At 37.0% G+C, this 22731-nt stretch overlaps 1 protein-coding gene across 3 annotated transcripts in view; it reads left to right on the top strand.

The window, feature by feature from the left end:
- LOC137620776 (uncharacterized) overlaps nt 1-22731 on the top strand; it is a 218990-nt gene that overhangs the window by 186020 nt on the left and 10239 nt on the right. For all 3 annotated transcript variants that reach the window (XM_068351201.1, XM_068351202.1, XM_068351203.1), the window contains exons 11-28: nt 54-173; nt 432-549; nt 2488-2633; nt 2843-3082; nt 3340-3519; nt 6155-6334; nt 6762-6905; nt 7311-7495; nt 10162-10336; nt 10960-11202; nt 11420-11599; nt 11912-12097; nt 13113-13271; nt 13585-13793; nt 14193-14322; nt 14696-14849; nt 15031-15182; nt 15763-16005. In XM_068351201.1, the coding sequence (XP_068207302.1) occupies nt 54-173; nt 432-549; nt 2488-2633; nt 2843-3082; nt 3340-3519; nt 6155-6334; nt 6762-6905; nt 7311-7495; nt 10162-10336; nt 10960-11202; nt 11420-11599; nt 11912-12097; nt 13113-13271; nt 13585-13793; nt 14193-14322; nt 14696-14849; nt 15031-15182; nt 15763-16005 (3144 nt within the window). The remainder of the gene's footprint in view (nt 1-53; nt 174-431; nt 550-2487; nt 2634-2842; nt 3083-3339; nt 3520-6154; nt 6335-6761; nt 6906-7310; nt 7496-10161; nt 10337-10959; nt 11203-11419; nt 11600-11911; nt 12098-13112; nt 13272-13584; nt 13794-14192; nt 14323-14695; nt 14850-15030; nt 15183-15762; nt 16006-22731) is intronic.

The raw sequence follows: 22731 nt of genomic DNA, 5'->3' as shown, positions 1-22731 counted from the left end.
TCTTCCTTTAGAAATCTTTACTGGGTGTGTTTAAAAGCCTCTCTTATCACCAGGCCATCATTATGGAGAATTCAACTTTGAGAGAGACTAACCCAACACTCATTCCTAAAGAAGTGAAATGCCCACGAAGATCTTGCAGTCAATGCATCCATTCAACAGATGAGGAAATAAAGGTAATGCTGTTTTTTTCCATCCAGACTAGTTTTAAAGATTTTAAGAATGTTATTTGTATTCCTTAGGAATTGCATTGGTCATTGAATTTTGTTAATGACTCCTAAAATTGCTGCCTAACTAAATTGTACTATGAATAGCTTCACAGTTAATAGAATATGTATTGCATTTAAGAGTCCAAGTTTTGTAATAGCAATTCAAGAATGATTGTAATTATTCAAATAGAATAGAATATAATTTGGTATGTTTTCTGTTGGTAGGTTGAGAATCTCACAACATCAGCAGCTTTTTCAGTCGCAGAAAAACACATCCTTGTGCCTTCTACAGATCATGTGGTGATTGCTGGCCTTTTCCCCATTCATTTACCTTCACAAGATGGTAGGTACAGTATTAAGATCATAATCTCCGTATGAAACTCAGTTGCCATAAATCGAAAGCCTTTCCTAACAATGTAAAGATATTCAAGAATTACTAAAGATTCATATTGTTAAAAGAAGATAAGTAGAACCCCAGTTGTTTATTCAAAATAGGGGATACCTTTATAATTGCTTACAGGCATTCTTATTTTATTAACACAAGTTATTATCAATGTATAAAAGATTAAATTTCATCCTATTAAGATATTGCAATTTCTTTTTGTTTCAGCATAAAAGTGATCTGAACTGAACTTAGCTGGTAAATTTAATTAATTATAAGTTCATGTGTTTCTATGCATTTACAAACCTTTCTTCATTTAAAAGAGGGAATATCTTTAGTGGACCTGGAAGGGCTGTTAAAATTGTTAATGAGGTAGTTAATGACAGGTGGTGAGTATGGGCGAGTAACCCCACCCACTCTCCTGTCAAAGACTATTCACTTCTGTCTTGGGATGCAACGATTAAAGATGTACTATTACGTTCTACCTAAGTTTTCATTTTCTATAATTCTTTTTAGTTTTAATGGTTATTTACCTTCGTTTCAATGATTAAATGGAGCAATATTCTATATCTGAGTGAAGGGTGGATGCTGGATTGGTAAAACTGACTGTAGATCCAGACTCACTCTGCATTTTGTATTGGACAGGATTTTTTTGTAATCATCCTCATGTACTGAATGTTGACAGTGGCCTCCCATTCAAAGGTGGGCATATTCCTTGAAGAGGAAAGGCAAAGTCTTCTCTGGTGTCATTGTTGGCAATGCTAAATAAATTATATAACACTTTACTATCCCCATAGAGATCACTGATTGTTGAAGCTTATGGGTATACATCCCTGTCTTGGTCTTTGGGGAGCATGCTTTGAGAGCAGGGAGAGCTCAGATCTGCATTGGCCAATATTTCTGGGTTGGTGGAGTGGGGCCCTGTGGTGTTGAGTAGCCAGCCCAACTCCTATACAGGACAGAAAGCATCTTGTTTATGATAACCATTTTGATGGAAGTCTGATTGAAGGGTAGAATGACTAGATCTTCAGTTTCATCTTTCTTTTCTCATTTGGGAATGAAACAGACATTGATGTTAGTAAGCTTCATTTCTGAGTATCATTCTTATTGGACTGGGTCTGTAATAAGAAGTTCTCCCTCATCCTCCCTTAATGAGGGGGAGGATTGTGGAATGAATACAGAACAATTGGGCATCATACACTAAGTATTTCATTCCAGACAATGTCTCCCCTTTGGAGGAGAAAGATTTCTTCATTGTCTGAGTACCATCTATGTAACCTAGTACTGGTCAGGCCTTATCAGCATACTCATCAATATGATGGATTGACAGGAAGCTGCTGGAGTCATCATCCTTGATCCTGTACAGGACCAAAGAGATTTACCTATTTCTTGGAAGAAAAAGAACCAATCGGATCAGTTCTAGAGGACCTACTAATAAGCGGGTTTCCCTTTATGTTAAAAAAGACAAAATGTTTTATTCGCTCAGGAATAAATAAATATTAGAAGTAATCAGTATTTTTCATAGAAATACAAACCCAAGCCCTTTAAAAGTTGAATTTCGCACCTCGACTACCCATCTCAGTCCTAAGCCAAAGGGAAAGTCTTTGACAGGAGAGTGGACGGGGCTACCCATCCGTGCTCACCTCCTGTCTTTAACAACCTCATTAAAAATTTCAATTACCATTCCAACTCCACTGAAAACATTCCATATTTAAAAGCACTCAGGTTTGTATATCTAGGAAACAATGCAAATTATTTTTATGATTTATTTTTAGTGTTATGTTGCTTTTCATAATTTCAAGGAAAAAATCAAAATGAATATTTTTTGTAGGAGCAGCATTAAAAAGGGATTAATTGTATGTTTTAAGGTTTCATATTTCCTTAATTCGTTGTTTACAGGATCTGACTGTAGTGACATGATTAATGGAGAGGTCATGCAGGAAGTAGAAGCTTTCCTTTGGGCAGTTGACCACATCAATCGCCATCCAAAGCTTTTACCATCTACAAGTTTAGGAGCTCTTGTCCTAGATACCTGCAGTTCTAGTGTCAGTATTTTTTAATTTTTTTATGTTACTGATTTCACAAATTGTGATAAACATTTACTAAAGTTATTTAAATGAAAATAATTTTAGTTATAAGTATCATTTAAGAAAGTGTATAATTTTCAATTGTGCAAAATCATTTTGAAATGTAATGTCATCGAAGTGATGTATCCTATAATGATCCTCAAATAACAATTTACTTAAAATCTCAGATTCGGACAATGAATCAGATGACAAGTCTGGTGAAAGGATTGTTACCTGGAGTCAACGTTGACATCAGCGACATCCATCTCTTCGTAACTTCGCTCAGTCCAGAAACTGCAAGAGTTACTGGAGAGCTGTTGTCATCGCTCAACGTGACTTCAGTCAACATGGGTCCATCTCTGGCTCACAACCCATATGCATTGCAGATGAGTCCACCAGTTAACAAAGAAGCTGAAGCTATGGTTCAGGTATACCATATATCAATATTGAGATTGAAATTGTAGAATGTTTTTAGCCTATATAGCTTTATTGTATTGTTAAATTTCTGGAAGATAATAGTCACCTAAGGAATTAGTCATTTTACATTTTCCAAATACAAATACTGTAAGGTATGTTCAAAATATTTAAATTCTTTGGGTGTTAATTTGACATCATCACTAAGACAAAAAAAATATGCAAAATTCGAATTAGGCCATTATTCTTAAAATTCCTACTTTTTTTGCAGATGTTGAGATTCCTTGGTTGGGAATACATCTCTTTAGTTGTGTCATCCGGAGATCCAGAAAGTGCGGCTGGGGCAGAAGCCTTCAGAACTGTAGCTCGAGCATCTCGTATTTGTATTGCTCTTGATCTCAAGATGGTGACACTTAACAAGCCTAACATAACTGAGACCCTAGCAGACCAGGTATGTAATCAGGTTATTGAGATGCTAAGCGACATGTGTCAATGAAAATTATAATCCTTAAAGGTAGACCATTGTTAAAAATGCTACTATTTATTCTTCTCACTCATCCTTCTATCTTTTGATTTCTTTATTTGTGAAGGTATTCATGTGCTTTGCAATTTTTACTGATTCAAAGAGTTGATGGGAGAAGTACAAGAGGAAGGCCAAGGTTTGGGTGGATGGATGGAGTGAAGAAAGCTTTGGGTGATAGTAGGATAGATGTGAGAGAGGCAAGAGAGCGTGCTAGAAATAGGAATGAATGGTGAGTGATTGTGACACAGTTCCGGTAGGCCCTGCTGCTTCCTCTGGTCGCCTTGGATGACCACAGAGGTAGCAGCAGTAGGGGATTCAGCTTATGAAGCTTCATCTGTGGTGAATAATGGGAGATGGTGGGCTGTGGCACCCTAGCAGTACCAGCCAAACTCGGTTGAGTCCCTTGTCAGGCTGGGAGGAGCGTTGAGAGGATAGGTCCTCTTTTTTTTCATTGGTTTGATGTCAGCTACCCCCCAAAATTGGGGGAAGTACCTTGGTATATAGATAGAATAGATTTTCTGTGCTGGAAGTTGGTAATGTTTTTTGTGGTTTTTGTATGAATTTGGTGCCATCATAAAATATAGCAATGAATTTGTTGATGTGTATTGATATCCCAAGGTTTTGCGAAGCCTAGGTTAACGGCCTTATGTAAAATCATCCACCTATACATGGTAATTTCTTGATACTTAGTGTTTTGTACTATATCCATAGCATAACGTAGGTTGCTCAACAGTTTCATAGATATTTTCATTTTAAATCATCGTAATTTTAACTAAAGTTTTTCTGTTCAATAATTGACGACACAGTTAACACAAATTTACTTTTTTTCATTTGCCACCTTTTGCATTTCAGTTTGTCTTGCTTCGCAGAATTTAGGTTACACTACCAGAGGTTGCACTGCTTCATGAGCATGCAAGTGTCTTGAATATTAACCATATATTTTCACATCCTCATCTTGCATCTTTCCATTCTCCCTTGAGGTACTAATCTTCAAAGTTTGCTCCCTACCCGTCTCTTGATGCATTACAGAACATTAATAGGTCCGGGACTCTTGTCTTGAGACTTACAGGTTTCACCAGCCTCTGACAGCTTCTCAACAACTCATAACATGTGACTAGTTGGTAATTACCCTGGAAGAATGATCTGAAATTCCCTGGCCTGAAGGGTCCTTGACATCACCTAACTTAATCTTATTTGATATGCTATTTCTAACACTATTTCCCTTAAATAGGTTTTCTCACTCGGACATAAAATTTCTAATTTTTTAATGTATTCTGTGTCATGGAGGATAGTTCCCCTCTCATCAATTTTCACTTCTTCCTCCATGTTATCCACTTAAATTAACAAAGCAAGATCTAAATTGGCAATTGCTACTTCACTAGGTAAACAACCTTCTGCTGATGAGGCTCTGGCTGCTTCCTAGGTAGATCTAGACATTCTGTACTGAAAAGTTACTACGTATCCTCTTCTAATTATTAGGTGCCTGTCTCTATTTTTAAAATAATGCACATAAATAAACCTGTATCTCCTTTTGAGAGTAAAGAAAGCACTACTCTCAAACCTCGTCAATGGCCGTGGCAGACAATGCATCTCTTGGTTTCTTAACTTTGCATTCTAAAAAAAAAACTTGGCTTTAACAAACCTAGTAGGGAGACCTTTAAATCCTAATCCAAACACAGCTAAAGCAAATAAAGTAATGAGAGACCCTAACAGGGTAGATGTGTATCTTGTAGGTTACCAGATGAGATTTACCTACTAGAACTAGGCGTTGCCCTTGTTGCCACCCTATGGAGGTGATAGCCACACATATGACTATGGGGACAAGAAAAGTGGAAGCATTGTAGCATAGGGGAATATATTTTATTTCCTTTAGATTAAGCTGTTGAGTCTGTTTCTTCTAGAAGAAGAACATGTATGAACTAAAGGAAGATTAATTGAACTTATAGTTGATAACTCCAATGAAATCATGCATATATATATATATATATATATATATATATATATATATATATATATATATATATATATATATATTTATATACATATATACATATATACTCAATATATATATGTGTGTATATATATATACATATATATATATATGTATATATATATATATATATATATATATATATATATATATATATATATATATATATATATTGCTTTGTTTTGTGTGCCATTTAAGATAGAATTTGCCATGAAATTATGAAAATATAAAAGAGTATTTTTAGAAGGACCATTACAGCCTTAAGATAAGAATTTTACTTTTTAACTGTGCAATGAATCCTCAGCTTATTCTCACAATGAAGGGGAACTGACGGGATACTCAAAACTCTATTTGTACTAAGTGTAGCCTTCCAAAATTTGTCTACAAGGTTATTTATAATATTAATTCTGATTCGTTAAAACTGAAGTCAAAACAACTTGTTGATAATTTTCTGAATTTTGAGATCATGAAAATTCAGAAAATATTTGGAAGCATAATTGAAAGAGTAGTAGCACCACCACTTGTTACTATCATTTCATGTACAATTATGGTTAATAATAGAATGCTTTACAGATTGTTGAGCAGTTAACAGAGAAAGCCGTTCAAGGAGCTAGAGCAGTATTACTTTTTCTGACACTGGAAGACATGGAAGTAATGTTAACAGCTGTTCAGAAAGCTGTGAGATTAAATAGGCTCTTGAAACATCAAATCATTTTCATAGGTACAGCTACCTGGGGTGACCATCAAGAAAAAGTAAGTCTGTATTTGTATTCTTGCTCATCTTAAAGAATGTCCGTTTTACATGGAGTAAATATACAGTATTTCAGAAAACAATATATTACGGAATTTGGATAAAATAACTTCTATAGATATGACTTGGGTGAATTTGGAAAGTGATTTTTTTTATTAAAAAGATAAAGCAATCACAATGTCAAATTCAAATTCTGTGCTAGTCTTCATTTCATATTGATTTGCTTCTTATCTGTGTTGTAAAGTACAAGAGTTTATATAAAAAATCAGCAATTAATTATCACTTGAATTTTCACGTAACTTTAAAAAGTATTTTGAAGAACAAACTAGGTTTTAATTTTCAATTTGGTTCTAAATCCAGTGTAGCATGGACATTTTTTCCTTTATCAATTCTACTTACCAATTCCCTGTTACTTTTATTCAATTTCAGTTCAGTAAATTTAGTGCAGATCTTGGCGGAGCTTTAGTGCTGAAAGATGGACAGCAGGATGTGAGAGATTTTATTGCTTATTATCGACTAATGAATCCTGAGAAGAATACTCATAATCCATGGTTCAGACAGTATTGGAAACAGGTACTGACCTTGATGAATTACTTATAGAATCAGTAATATTTCTTGTAATCATTTATCTGCAACTGTGAATAAAACTTTCATTAGTTATTTTTATGTCTTAAGACTGTTATGATATGGGGATTTTTACTGATGATTAGATTATTCAATTTAATACTTTCTCAATATTGGAAATTCTTATGAAGATTTTATTTGTTCCCGTACTAACAAACCTTCCATTATTTATTTGGGCTACCTTCCAGCTTTGCCGAAAGATAATCAAAATAAATAACTCCAGGTTTGTATTAGTTAGGAAAAAATACAAATTATCTCCAAATTTGTCATTTTACTAGTCTCATTACAATTTAACATGTTTGCATAATTTTTTTTTGAATGAAAATGCTGATAAATTTTCTCCATATTTTACAGCAATTTGGATGTATTGGGGCTTCTTGTGCCTCAAGGGCGGGTCCTCTCCCTATAATACCTTATGTCTCGGTACCTTCTACCCCGAGAGTGATTCAGGCTGTATTCTCATTTGGTGCTGCTCTCACACAACTTCTAGAACATCTGTGTCCCCATGCTGAAGGGAAGGTTTGCCCTGGTTTAGCCAAGTAAGTTTTCAAACTTGATCTGATCATTTATAAAGTTTTTTTTTAATATTGCTTTGGTAGAGTATCTCTGATTATTAGCTTACGTTTAGAAAGAGAACCTTATTCCTGTTAAATGTAAGTATTTGTACTTATATCCCCATCTCTTTCATAGGGAATTATTAAGGTCTCTTGTTCATGTTCCCTGTAGTGAAGACCTTAACATTTTTAATCTCTGTAAGGGGATAGTGCCATCAGTGCAACACACGGTGTACTGTGGGCCTTACTTAAGTACCTTTGCACTGTTCCTTTTTCCCTGTAATTGCCCATGCTTTATACCTTCTACCATACCTCCAATCCCACTTCCCTTTTTCCTTCTTGATGTCTTACAATTTTAAACTTTTGCTTCATAGTGTAACTTCTTGGTTTTTCCCAAATTACACTTGGGTGCTGGATTGCCTCCAAGGCTCCAGAACGTGGCTATATAACCCAAATTCATAAATCCAGTATAGCATAAGAAATTTGTGCTCACAAAATATTCAGTTGGGATTTTTTAACCGATCTCAGCAAGTTCGAGCAACAAAATAGTAAAAAGTTTAATTTCTTAGGTGCAACAAGCATGAGATGCTCTTATCAGGGGAAGCCCCTTTTCATAGTAGATATCTATTTTTTCGTCTTAAAATAATGTTGGAAGAATCTAACAAATGTCAAATGGAACATATGCACTTTCTCAATAGAAAATTATTTTTAGAGAAACCAAATTTATTACATTTTCATTCACAGGTTTTTTCCATTTACTCCATACGTAATGATCGAAGGGCCCCCTTTATGCTTTGAAATTCAGATCATAGAGAGGAGCCTTATCTCTTTATAGAGATTAGAGGCATCAAAGTTTAGATACTATAAGTACGGTAACACACTTGGGACAGTGACCAGAACAGAAATAAAGAAGAGAATTGTTAGGAATGCCGTAATGAAATGCTTATTGGCTTATTTCATTAAAAAAAACACATAAGATAATGAAGTATAGTCAACTTTTAGAACAGGATAGATTATAGGTATTTCTCCCAGAAGGATAAAACAGCCAAAAGGGCTATATGAACTCTGGGCAAGAGATTTTAATATTTGATAAAAAAAAAATTTCTTCTCTGATCTTATGACAGTAAAACCATAGTGGTAATTCTATTAATCTTGATAATAAACATTTAAAAACTTAGTCTAATGGGCATCTGTTTGAGCAAGTGAGCAGCAGAACATTTATTGCTGTGAACCTATAAAGAAATCTTCAAATTAGTTCCTAGATTACAACTGGAGACAGGAAGGTAAATTACAGTACTGTCAAGCTTTGCGCTATTTCTTTTGATTTCCAACCATATTGATTTGTTGTAATACACCAAGGTTTTTAATGCATAGAGAAAAGAAAAATGATTTCATTTGATGTTATATTTTTGTTAGTTGCAGTACTTTAGATGCAAACTTTTTTCTTACTTGTCTTATGATGCTTGAGATTTTAAACTTGGTGGTCTACTTAAACTATTTCATAATAAAAAGAATAATGATAATGGTAATGAAAGTATTAGTAGTGATGATAATAGTAATGATAATATTATTGTTATTATTATTACTACTAGCCAAGCTCCAACCCTAGTTGGAAAAGCAAGATGCTATAAGCCCAAGGGTTCCAACAGGGAAAAATAGCCCAGTGAGGAAAGGAAACAAGGAAATAAATTAACAATATAAGAAGTAATGAAAAATTTAAGTAAAATATTCTAAAAAAAATTAACAACATTAAAACAGATAATTCATATATAACTATAAAAAGATTTATGTCCGCCTGTTTAGCATAAAAACATTTGCTGCAACTTTGAACGTTTCAAGTTCTACTGATTCAATTACCCGATTAGGAAGATCATTCTACAACTTGGTCACAGCTAGAATAAAACTTCTAGAATACTGTGTAGTATTGAGCCTCATGATGGAGAAGGCCTGACTATGAGAATTAACTGCATGCCTAGTATTACGATCAGGATGGAACTGTCCAGGAAGATCTGAATGTAAAGGATGGTCAGAATTATGAAAAATCTTATGCAACATGCATAATGAACTAATTGAACAATGGTGCCAAAGATTAATATCTAGATCAGGAATAAGAAATTTAATAGACCGTAAGTTCCCGTCCAGCAAATTAAGATGAGAATCAGCAACTGAAGACCAGACAGGAGAACAATACTTGAAACAACGTAGAATGAAAGAATTAAAACACTTCTTCAGAATAGATTGATCACCGAAAATCTTAAAAGACTTTCTCAATAAGCCAGTCTTTTGTGCAATTGAAGAAGACACAGGTCTAATGTGTTTCTCAAAAGTAAATTTGCTTTCGAATATCACACCTAAAATTTTAAGAGTCATACAAAGTTAAAGAAACATTATCAATGCTGAGATCCGGATGTTGAGGAGCCACTGTCCTTGACCTACTTATAATCATACTTTGAGTTTTGTTAGGATAGCAAAAAGAGCAGGATATTTGAACTGTACTTTTTAATGCATATTTTGCTTGCCACAAAACCTTTTTAAGATATTTTGTTAATCTCTTTTTACAAACCCAAAAGCATATAATGTAGCAGGAACTGTAGATGATTATGATATAACCTAATGTAACCCCTGCATTTCTTGTTGCCTTTATTTCTTAGATGGCGTCAAAGAACTGTACTTAATGAGTTTCTCAGAAATACTGAAGTTTCTCGAGTGGATAAACCATCGGAATATTTCCAGTTTACTGAGAATTTTCACGGAAATGCCCCTCTGGAGGTCTACAATCTCAGACAAGTTAAAACTGCAAGAGGGACTGAAAAGAAATATGAAAAGGCAAGTATTTATAAATTCATGCATTGTTTGCAGTTTGGTATTTTATCTACTGAGCATCATCCTCATTTTGGTTGGAAAACTAGAGATTGATGTTTATTGCAAACTTGCGTTTTTGTATTTTCAGCTTTCTTAAGACTGTAAAAGATTTGATTGAATTTTTTAAAGTTTTTATTTCCATTTTTAGTATAAAAGATTTTTCAAGCATCTAATGATAGTACTGTAATCAATAATATTCTAAAGTAACAATGTTAATCATGCTATTCACTGTAATTAGTTTTGTTTATTTTTTGTTCATTTGTTAATTTTTGTTGCTTCCATTAAACCTTGTGCTATCTTAGGCTCTTTCTTCTGTTGTCTAAACTGTCCATATGATTCATTTATGTGGCTTCATGTGTGGGTAAATATTAAATATACCTTTATAGATTTACTGGTGGGATTATACTTTTGTATATGATGCATAGCAATAGTCTTACTTGACTTAAAAATGCTTAAATGTACTGGTTATATTTGATAAATGAGCATATTTATATCAAACAAATTAAGATTACTATAAGGAATTATGATTGAAATGGATTACTTTATCACCATTGTCTCTATGGTCTTTTTTCTTTGCTCATCCTTAGGTTGGACGATATGTAGACAGCGGATTAACATTTGCAAATGCCATGGCTGAATACCACAATGGAAGCTTAGTTAGGCTGGACACTCTACCATCCTCCTGCTTAGACAACTGCGCTGCTTGCAAGCAACACGACACTGATTATGTTATCTTAGATTCTCCTGACAACCTGTATGTAATTGCAACTTTTAATGTTCACAAAAAAGGTGACCGTCCCCTTGAATGTGGTCCTCTCGATGGAGACAAGGTAATAGCATTTATCTATGTAACAATTTTATTGTAACCCTAGGAACATTATTATGTTGATTGTCATGAAAGATTTGTTCATTCTTTCAAGATTTTATTGTTTAAATAAATTTTCTTTGAGTTTAGAAATTTTTTTTATTGCAATGTTTGTGAAATGTATTTTTCTTCTTGTTTACCTGAAAAGGTCAATATTTTTTTTCTTGAATTTTCTTCTCCAGGGTATCCAGAGTGTTGAGGCTTTACTTTGGATGTTAGAGGGCATTAACTCTGACCCTGAGATCCTTCCTGGTATAACTCTTGGTGCAATCATTCTGGATACTTGTAGCAGTAAAGAAAAGGTTGTGAGAGATGTCACAAACTTCCTCACAGGAAGAATACCAGAGAGGATGAGGGAGAAGGTGAGGAAAAATCCTTGGACCTTTTCCTTTCTATTAAATAATTCACTTTTACTTTGTTGATGTGCATGTGATATTTTAAAATTTATCCAAACCAGAATGTAATGCCTCAAAAGTTATTTGAATTTGAATTACTGTACTGCTTCTTAAAGTGGATACTGTACATATTTTACACATCAGGATATTTTGTCAACTCTATTGTTTAGTGTTAAAAGGAAGTTATCAATGTTTTAAATACTGGTGAAGTAGTATTTTCTCAATAGTGTATTTGCATTTTGCTTGTTGAACTTCTTTATAATAAGCCCTCACCATCAGGTACCGTCAGCCAGCAACATTGTTGGGCTAATTGCTGGGGGTGCTGGAGAAGAAGTTAGTCAAGTAATCGATGTGACACAACCTTACGGTATCACAACCATTGCCACTCAGGCGTCAAACTCTGCTTTTTCCAACACACGTCGTTTTCCTGTGCTGTTGCGTCTTGCTCCACCCAATGATGTTACAGTAGGTGTTTTTACTTTGGAGGAGAAGTATGTTGAATTAGCAGCTCAACTATAAAAGGAAAATTAAAGGAAAGAGGAAAAGAGTAAAGTTTGTTTTTATAAAAATCACTGTAAAGTTCTCTTAAAAGTTTATGGAGGCCAAATACAAAGATGTTTAAGAATCTCAAAGTATTAAGATAGCCAAAATGAAATGGGTATTACTAATCTTTGCAGAATAAATTTAGGTAGTGGCTGGCTTGTATTGTTACTATATCATTACTGTAGTTAAATTGAGATTTTTTATTTTCCCTAATATGCCAGTGTATAGTGAATGTGGTCTAAGGTTTTGGTCTTCTTGTAAAACTCAGTAGTAGGTATGTACTTTCTTCTGGTTGAATAGTCCTCCTTTGTTTTTTCTACCAGTTAGTTTCATTAACAGTTAGATATAATTTTTTCTCAAGTCTTTACTGTGTGAGGACGTTATGTGTGGTCCTCTACTTTTACTCCTTTCTCTGTATAGACTATTTTCATTAGTTAGTTCTTCCAATTTTTATCATTATCCTTAAGGTTTTCTAATGTAACTTTCCTTTAGATTGATAATTACAATTTTTCTCTGTATTTTATCAGTTTTTCCGTATCAAATATGCTAAGACAATGATCCTCTGTCAAAAGCCAATTGAAAAGGGTAAGATATAGCACAAAAAGAAAAATAATCAGCAGTCGGAGAATAATTTTAATTGAAGTCATGGCACAGTCAACATCTATCTCTCTCAGTTAGTGATGAAGTTTTTTTTTTTTTTTTTTCATTATTTTACCTTTCGAGTAATACTGTATTTGATGATACTTACAGCCCCAAAATAAAGGTACTATATGCCCTCATCATCTGGTTATATTAGTAATGCAGAGTAGTAATGTTAACTTTGAAATGCAGTAGTTGTCATAACTATCGCATAGCTATATGGGCAGTTTTTTGTTGCTTGGAGAAAAGTGTTCAATCAAATTCTTAGAATATTCATAAACATGCTTGATAATTTCAGGGTGCTGCCATCGCATCTATGCTTTTGTACTGGCGTTGGGAAGTTTTCAGTGTTGTTTACTCTGATGGAGGAACCCCGGGTGATGTACTGAAGCACCTTTTGAGAGAGACCGAAGCTCACAATCTTAAATATGCCTTAGCCGAGCCTATACCAATGAAGGTTATTTATAATTTTTTTTTTTTTTATTTAAACACTATAGATTAATGACATGTGAAGTACCATTTCCTTTACTGTCATATATCATTTTGACAATACAGTAGATTGAAATAATTTTTATCATGTTGCATTGTTAGATGAATAATTGTATTTGAGGAGCACCTGAATGATAACTTTAAATTTATATAAAGTAATTTTGACTTAATTTTTCTGCAACAAATTTATTCATGAAGGTTCATTTGAAGTTGTTTTCTATACAGTAAGTAGTTCAAGTACATTATTTCCTAGTAACTTATTCAGGTAACATGTTTTCCAGGTTGACCAAGTGAATTATATGTTAAACGTATGGAATAAACTAGCAGAGGCAGCGCAAGAGGGAGCACGGGCTGTTGTTTTACTCCTGGAACCTCACCATGCCGATTTGTTCTTGAAAGCGGCTGCCAGGTTGCGAGAGGAAGATTTGCTCCATACTGGAGATTTTGTTTTCATCATGGCAGAATCTCCTTTGCCATACATCAAGGATGAGTAAATATCTAGTATTATACATGTATTGCTTTTAGAAGGAATACCTTATCTAGAACTTTATTAGTATATAAGTTTATAAATAAGTTGGTAAATAAACAGACATTAATAAAGGGAAAATTATTTGCTATTATCAATTATTATGTTTTTTTTTTTTAATCTATCATGAACCAAAATGAGAAATTTGATGATAATTACTAAATTAATTATTAATTGGTTCAAATCGGATTGTTTTAAATGTCATTCCTGAAGTTTAGATAATTGTGACTACATTAATTACAGTTTAGATGCTAGTCAAATGGAATTCATTTTGGATTAGTCATAATAAAGAGGATTTATATAATTTGCAGGGTCATTTGAGTAATTCTAGCGAATAATATCTTTTATCCTTTCTTTCAATAGGAATGAGGCATTGGGCACCTTAGTTGTTCAACCCATTAGTGGAAGTGTCAAGCCATTCCACAATTATTTTAGATCCCTTTCATTAGCCAATCACACTGTTTACCCATGGTTCCATGAATTCTGGGCCCAGGTAATGCACTAAAATTTTTGGGTTTTGTCTTAATGATGAAATAAATTGGAATTGGATTTATGTTCATATTCTCACAGATTATGCCATTTTAATGATTCTGTTTTTTAATGTTGTTGAATTTGTATGTTTGGTAATTTCTTGCTTCAATACAGTCTAGGTAATTTTTGCTTCATGAGTGTATAAGTTTTAGTGAATTCTGTTTAGATATTAATTATCACATACATAACTATATAGTGTCTACAGTGATCATCTTCCTCTACCATTGATGCCTGATTTATATTTAAATTTCAAAAGTTTCTTTCTTAAATATATGAATATAGGGATGTTTTTATCAAATGTGGTCCGAAACCTAACAAACGAATATACTCACCAGGTGTTCAACTGTCGTGGTGCTGCATGTTTCACAGGCACTGCTCAGAATCTAGCAGGGTACAAATATCGGCAGGGTGACAATGTTGTCAGTACTGCAGATGCCATTTCGGTACTTGCTCGAGGTCTTGAGAGATGGCGGAGAGAAGCGTGCTCAGGTACAACTCTAGAATAAATATTCAAGTCTTACTGATAAATGAATACTTTTTTTTTTATTTAAGAGGAATTCATAATGAAATAACTATCCAATGCACAAGTTGAGATGCATTTTACCAAGTCAGCATTCCTAAAAAATGGGATGGTTAATATGTATTTATACTTTTTATTTGTCATCATAAGGTAAAGCTACGGGTTCCTGCAATGAGCTGACTTCAGATGAAAGGTACCGTGAGAAATTGTTCCAGTACACACGGTCCATAACCCATAACGGTGTAGATAATAGACCTATTGCTTTCACCGTTGATGGCCACAACCGTGCTGCCACGTTGCAGGTTTGTTATAATTTAATTTTTTTTTTTTTATTTTATGTCAAGTCTTTACAGCACACACCTTTTTATAGATGATATTTATTTAAACTAGTTTATTTAAATTCTCCATGAAAGCTTGGTCCTGTGAACTTATCACTATACAGTATTTACTATTTACATATTGAATAATCCTTTTGTTTTACTAGATTTTTTTATGGTAAACCATTTGTTAGCTAATGTCATAGAATAATTCCTGCTTTTAAAATTAGACATATATAGATAATTTCTACCTTGAAAAGCATACATATATAAATATTCAGTGATTTGATTAATTTAACTAGACTATAAGTTCTACATTTGTAGTATTTTCAAGATATCAGTGGCCATGTTATGAATGTCTGTCTTGTCATTTGTAACTTTCTCATGATTCCCTTTCTTTTCCCATGTTAAGAATTTCCATCGTGTCCTTTGTAACCTTCTCAAGTTCTCCATTGTCATGTTATAATTATCTGTTGTGTCATTTGTAGCCCTCTCAAGCTCACTGTTGCTGCATTACGAATTTCCGTCATATCAATTGTAACCTTCTCATGGTTTCCTTGGCCAGGTTATGAATTTCCGTCGTGTCAAATCTCGAAATGGAGGTGTCACTGGATCAGGACTACTTCGCGTGGGAGTGTATAACGAAGAGAAAGGTCTTTCACTGAATGGGTCTCTGGTTGTTACTTATGATGCTGAGGGCCAGGAAAGGGCAATGTTGGAAGTTAAATCTCAGTGTATTGACCTGGCTGCTTGTGGAGGAGTTGTAGCTGCTCCAAAGCCTATTAAAAAGAAGACCAATCATTTACAGGTACTGTACTATATATGTGTTAACACATATTGTTGTTAGCTCATTGCCAACGTCAGGTGATAAACAATGAAAAATAACCAAAATACGTGTTAGATGGCAGTTACTTCACAGACAAGATCTATCCAGCTAACTTTCACTGCCTTTTCATTAAAGTTTGCTTCATCCTTCTCAATTATCTTTTTGTTACTTCAGAGTTGGGATACGATAATAGTTTTATAATCTTTGTGCAACAATGAACATCAACAATGTGAAAATGGGGTATTCTTGCTTTTTTATGTTTTTTTGTAACTGTTTGATTATGTTGGTGTACAGTAATCAGTTTCGCTCGGATATTAGGTGTAAAATTTGATTGAATTAATTTCCATTTATAACTTTTTAAAGCATACAGTATTTATTTCCATATACAGTTTATTACATATTCACTTATTTTATACAGTACTCTAAATCTATGTCCCAATATTTGCATTTGTTTTACAAATTGGGAATGAACTTTAGGTGGTTTGTCTCATGTACCAAAATCACTGTGACTTTCATACACACACTAATACATGATGTGTATGCATATTATCTAACAAATCTTCCCTAATATCTATTGGCTACATTTTTTTGAAGAACAGCTTTAACATCAAGATAAAGATAAGAATTAAGTTTTAAGAGTTAATTCTATGCTAGCCTAAGTAGTGGCTGAGAATCGCCACCAAATGATAGTCCTAGCAGAGGTGGAGTTTGTTTATAATTTAAGTGCTTTTCTTGGACACAAGAGATAGATACACTCAGTTTAATGCTATATTCAAGTGTTTTCAAGCTGTTGCAATATCATTGTATGAACCATAGAATGGCAGCAGGTACAACATATCAAGTTTTGTCCTAATATTTTTTTTATGAAATACACCCTCCTGAAACTACCGAGTTTAGTTTTGTATAGTCTAATCAAACTCAATAACAATAGACTCTGATTGGTTAAATTCACCTCTGACATAAGATTGCTACAGCATATCTAGTAGAACCTCATTTCTTTCTACTTGATACAATCTCTATATCTAAGTAAGTCTCCTTTCCTTATTTGCTTTTATTGAAGATTTTCTTCCTTTGAATTTTCTCAAAATTCTAGAAAGGTCTTTTTTTGTATCATCAGCTTTTAACCATTTTCATTTGGAATCGCTGTTTCTCATCAGACGTTTTTTTCCTTTCATTAGGAAATGAGTTGAAAATATCTCTTGAAAAGACGTAGGTAAAAACCTAAGACCTTCCCTGTTTGGGCCTTAGAAACGGATTGCATTGAAACAATTCCAGAACCAGAGAATTGAAATATTCCTTGGAAAAGAGAATGTGTTAATGTGTTGAACCTTTCCCTAGAAAAGGTAGAGTTGAAAAAGGGATTTTGACGTAGGAAAAATCTATTTCTGGGCGAGGGACCTGTGCCGCCCAGTGAATAAGCTCCTATTAGCACTTATTCTTAGGTAATTTACTGCTAAATATACCAGAGAAAAAATGTAAAGGAGTGCTAGGTTAACTAGCTCGCTCACCTATTGGTGTCGGTATAGAATTGGGCGTATAATCCAGAGGTCCCGCACTATTTAGATTCATCCACGACAAAGACCCCAATAGAGGAGAGCCGTTCAACCTCACTCGGCACCACCAACTCTGCATCCGCTCAGAACCCAACTCCTTAGCACCCAAAGTTTGGGGACTCCAAGGGAGAGGAGCTGGGAGGGTTCACTGGGCGGCACAGGTCCCTCGCCCAGAAATAGATTTTTCCTACGTCAAAATCCCTTTTCTGGGCTTGAACCTGTGCCGGCCAGTGAATATATACAAGAGAAATGTCACCAAACTTGCAAAATAAAGGAAAAAACATAAACATAAGGGAAATACAAGTTGCTTTAATCAGAGATGAGTGCCAAAAACAGCTATAAGGGTATCTTAAAAAGAACATAAATCCACTTGGTAGAACAATTGACAAAAAAGGTAAGGTATAATAATGCCGTGAGTGATGATATATACAGATACTCAGGAGTCAAAAATTTACAAATATAGTAATAGTAATCAGGTGCGAAACCAACGAATACAAATAGGGTATAAATGAGGCAGGTAAGGGGGAGAGATAAAATGACAAGGAATTAACATGTGAGTTACCTGGGGGTAACTACGCTCCCTGCAGCTACTGTAGGAAATTTAAGGGCTTCCAAATGTTTAAGGTAGTGTTTCTTGAACACTGACGGTGATTTCCACCCTGTATACCTGGAAAGGTCCGTAAAATTCATGTGGTGAAAAAAGTTCACCAAAGTAGCAACCGCTCTGATATCATGTGCAAGAGGAAAAGAGTCAGGGCTAGCTTGTTTAATAAAATACAAAATTTGTTGCCTGATCCCTTTAATGGTAATGGTACCGCCTTGTTCTCTAACGAATAGAGGCCCCGAGGAGTTAGAGGAGGTCCGGGATAAATAAGACCTAAGAGTAGTAACAGGGCACAGAGACGGATCTTGCGTGAGGGGAACAATTTTCCAGGAGGACCATCTGTTCTGAGGGTCTTCGTTCTTAGCTAAAAAGAATTTGTTAGGTGAAAGAAGGACCTCTCCCGAAGGAAGGAACTCAATATGACCCGGGTCTCTTGACAAAGCTGCCAGTTCAGAAATTCTTGCCCCGGAAGCCAAACTCACCAGGAAAAGTGTTTTCCTGAGAAGGGGAATGTAATCACAAGAACTGTTAATGGTATCAGAAGCCAATTTGAGTACATCATTAAGGAACCAGGTAACCGGGGTAGGACGAGTAACCGGTTTCAGTCTGGCACAGGCTTTCGGAATTGAAGCTAACAAAGAGTCGGTTAAGTCTATGTTAAAACCCACTAGGAAGATCTTTTTCAAGGCAGATTTAATAGTGGTGATAGTATTGGCTGCCAGACCTGATTCTAATAAAGTTCTAAAGAAAGTGACTGTAAGGTTCAAGTTCATACAGTGTACGTCTGAGTCTATCAAAAATTTAGCCAACTTTTTAACCGCAGAATCATATTGGCGGATGGTGGAATCCCGTTTATCTGATTCTAGGAACAGGGTGTTTTGAGGATCGATATTGGCACCATGCATGGCCGCAAACTTCATGAAGTCCATAAAGTTAGGGCGCTCTGAATGTTTGAGAAAGCGTACACAACGCGTGTTTGTACTATCTGAGACAGAACCGGATTGGGTATCGGGTGAGGATGTAGTCTCAACTCTCGCAGGAGAGGATACCAATTGCTCTTGGGCCAGTTGGGTGCGACCAAGGCTACTCGTCCCTTGAAGGATCTCAGCTTGTCTAGGACTTTCAGTAAAAGATTCACCGGGGGAAAGAGATAAATCCTTTCCCAGATGTCCCAATTCTGTGACATGGCGTCTGTGGCGTAAGCCTGAGGGTCTAGATTGGGAGCCACATATACTCTCAATTTGTGGTTGGACTCCGTGGCGAAGAGGTCCACTTGGAGACCCGGAACCCGAGAGAGAATCCACCGGAATGACTTTAGATCGAGTGACCATTCCGATTCTAGAGGGGAGGTCCGGGACAAGGCGTCTGCAACTACGTTCCGGACTCCCGCCAGGTGGACAGCTGAAAGATGCCAACGGTTCGAGGCTGCTAGGGAGAATATGGCTACTAGAACATGGTTCAGAGGCCCTGATTTTGATCCGCCTCTGTTGAGGCAGCGGACCACCACTTCGCTGTCGAGAACCAGACGAAGGTGTTGTCTCTTGGATGGAGCGAGACGTTTCAGGGTTAGAAGAACTGCCATGGCCTCCAGCACATTGATGTGGAATTGGCGGAATAAGGGAGACCAAAGACCTTGAACTTTCCTGAGCTGAGAATAGCCTCCCCAACCTGATAGGGATGCGTCCGTGTGAATGATTAACTTCGGAGGCGGAAATCGAAGGGGAACTGACTTTGACAGATTGTTGGCCCTTGTCCAAGGTAGAAGTCTTTCCCGGAGAATGGGAGGAAGGCGGACTTTCCTGTCCCGGAGCTTCCGGTTCGCCCTCGAACGTCAGACACGATTGATATCTTTCAATTTTGCTTTCAGAAGTAGATCCGTCACTGAAGCAAATTGAAGGGACCCTAGGATCCTCTCTTGGAGTCGTCTGGAACTTACTTTGTCTTTGAGAAAGCGTTTGGTGTTCATTGCAATCTCTAACCTCTTGGGTTTGGGAAGACACAGAGTGTGAGATATAAGATCCCATTGCAGGCCGAGCCATTGGAACTTTGATTTCGGAAGAAGACGGGACTTCTTGAAGTTGATCTGGAAGCCTAGAGATTGAAGGTATTGGATGACTCTGTGAGTGGCTTTTAGGCAATTTTGGGAGGTGTCTGACCAAATGAGCCAGTCGTCCAGATAGGCTACTACTTGAATCCCTTGATTTCTGAGTTCCTGAACAGCAACTTCTGCTAACTTTGTGAAGATCCTTGGGGCGATGTTGAGCCCGAAAGGCATCACCTTGAAGGAGTAATTTTTGTTTCCTAGGCGGAAGCCTAGATACGGACGGAAGTGTCTCGCTATCGGGACGTGATAATAGGCGTCTGTAAGATCGATAGAGGTGGTGACGGCCCCACGGGGAAGTAAGGTCCGCACCTGCGAGACGGTAAGCATTCGAAACTTGTCGCATTGAATGGACAAGTTGAGAAGGGATAGGTCTAGAATCACTCTTCTCTTGTCCGAATCCTTCTTCGGGACACTGAACAGCCGACCCTGAAACTTCAGGTGTTTCGTTTCTTGTATGGCGTTCTTTTGTAACAGGTCCTGGACAAATTCGACTAGGTCCGGAGTGGAATGCTGATGAAATCTGTTCGGTGGAGGAGGTCCTTGAATCCAACTCCACCCCAGTCCCTTGGAGATGATACTGAAAGCCCAGGGACTGAACCTCCATTTGTTGCGGAAGGCATAAAGCCTCCCCCCTACCTGCTGCACCTCAGTATTGGCTTGAGGAGTTGCCTCCACGTCCGCCTCGGAAGTTCTTTCCCTTGCGAAAGAATCTACCTCTACCTCTGTTCTGGTGTGAACCACGGTGGTAGCCTCTACCTCTGTTATAACCCTGGGAAGAGCCTTGAGCCTCATAAGATTGGTTAAAGGCTGGAGAGGTGGTGGAGGCACCGGGAAGCTGGCTTTTAGGGAGCAGAACGGTGACATAGTCGTCCGAGGAAGGAGCCTGAGAGGTGGAAGGCTGTGCAGGAACAGCAGGAGATGGAGGAAGAGGCTGCCGGAAAACGGACGAGCTACTCTGCTGTTGCCGGAACTGAGTGGAGGTATACGGGCGGAGCCTCTTCCTACCCCGGGCTTGGTAACTTGCGGGATCATATTTCCGCTTAGGAGTCAAACCCCAACGGGCTTTAAGGCTCTGATTAACTCTAGTAGCCTCTGCCAAGACTTCCTCTACAAGATCCTCAGGGAAAAGATTTGGACCCCAACAAGAGGACCGGATAAGTTTATTCGGCTCGTGCCTAATAGTCGCCTCAGCCAGGACGTGTTTGCGGCACCTACGTTTAGCAAGAGCAAAGTCATACAAGTCAAAATATAACGACTGCAAAGTAGCCTTATTGAGAGACTTAAAGATACTCTCAGTATCATAAGTTAAGGCTATCGACTCCGTAGACGTGGCCAAGTTCAAAGTTCGACCAACACGTAGGCGGGAATCATACTCCTGTTTAATAAGGGATTCCGGGAGACGGGGAAGCCGTTCACTAAACATTACTGACGCACAGTCCGCTGTTAGCTTGCCAGAAGTAAAGGTGGTATGGACATTGTCCCAACACTCAATACCTGAAGGAAGAAGGAGGGAGATCGGATCTACCTCTCGGATGGGAGGCAAGGGCTTCTCCTCCAGAGCATATTGAAAAGCAAGCTCTGCAATCTTATTGACGCATGGAGTCACGGTATTCTTGTCCATTAAGAACATTGTGAAAGAACTTTTATGAGGCGTCAACATGGTATTGGTGCAACCTATATCATTCAGAAACCTAGCCCAAACAGATTGGGCTTGTTCCTTTGGGAAAATGACGGTCTCTTTGGGGACCTTATCCAGCCGAACCAGAGCTTCCTCGGTAAGCCTGGCATAACCATGAAATGGAAATGCGAGACCAGGAGGAAAGAATTCAAAATCCTCTAGTGGACGGGTACCAAGACCTTCCAACGTTAACATCCCGTCTGAGAATGGGGAATGAAGAGCCATGCGCCAAGGGTTATTCTTGGTAAACGGCGGAAGCTTAGAGGCATCCGGGATGAGAGAGCTTTGAACTCGCTCCGGAGCACCATGCTCTAATGCCCCAAGTCTCTGACCAATGTTAGAGAACATCGTGTCCATCTTGGCCTGCATTTCCGACACAATGTTCGATTGCATCTCCGACACAATGCGAAGCATGGCTGATTCGGAAAGGCCCGGGTTAGGAGCAGAAGTGGCGGATTGTACTCCCGGGTCGTGAGACTTAGAGGAGGAGCCGGAAGCCTTAGATGACGGGTTTGTATTTAATTTGGAACTATGGAAAGCCTTGCGGGGCTTACGAGCTTTTGGCAAAGTTCTAGATAAAGACTTATCTTTGGGAGGAACCGGGTGTGATCGGTGAGACGAATCGCGGTCCCCAGAAAAACCATGGAAAGAAGAGAGATTAGATGAAGAAGAAAGAGCGGGGCTGAGGATAGGAATCTCAGCGCCGGTAACACCTGCCTCACTTACCACCCTACCTGCATCCGGATCATCCAACAACATAGGTTCCACA

This window comes from Palaemon carinicauda, chromosome 27 (genome assembly GCF_036898095.1).
Source record: "Palaemon carinicauda isolate YSFRI2023 chromosome 27, ASM3689809v2, whole genome shotgun sequence".
Lineage (NCBI taxonomy): Eukaryota > Metazoa > Arthropoda > Malacostraca > Decapoda > Palaemonidae > Palaemon > Palaemon carinicauda.
Note: the sequence above shows the minus strand (reverse complement) of the source record. Positions and strands in the feature narration are given on the sequence as shown.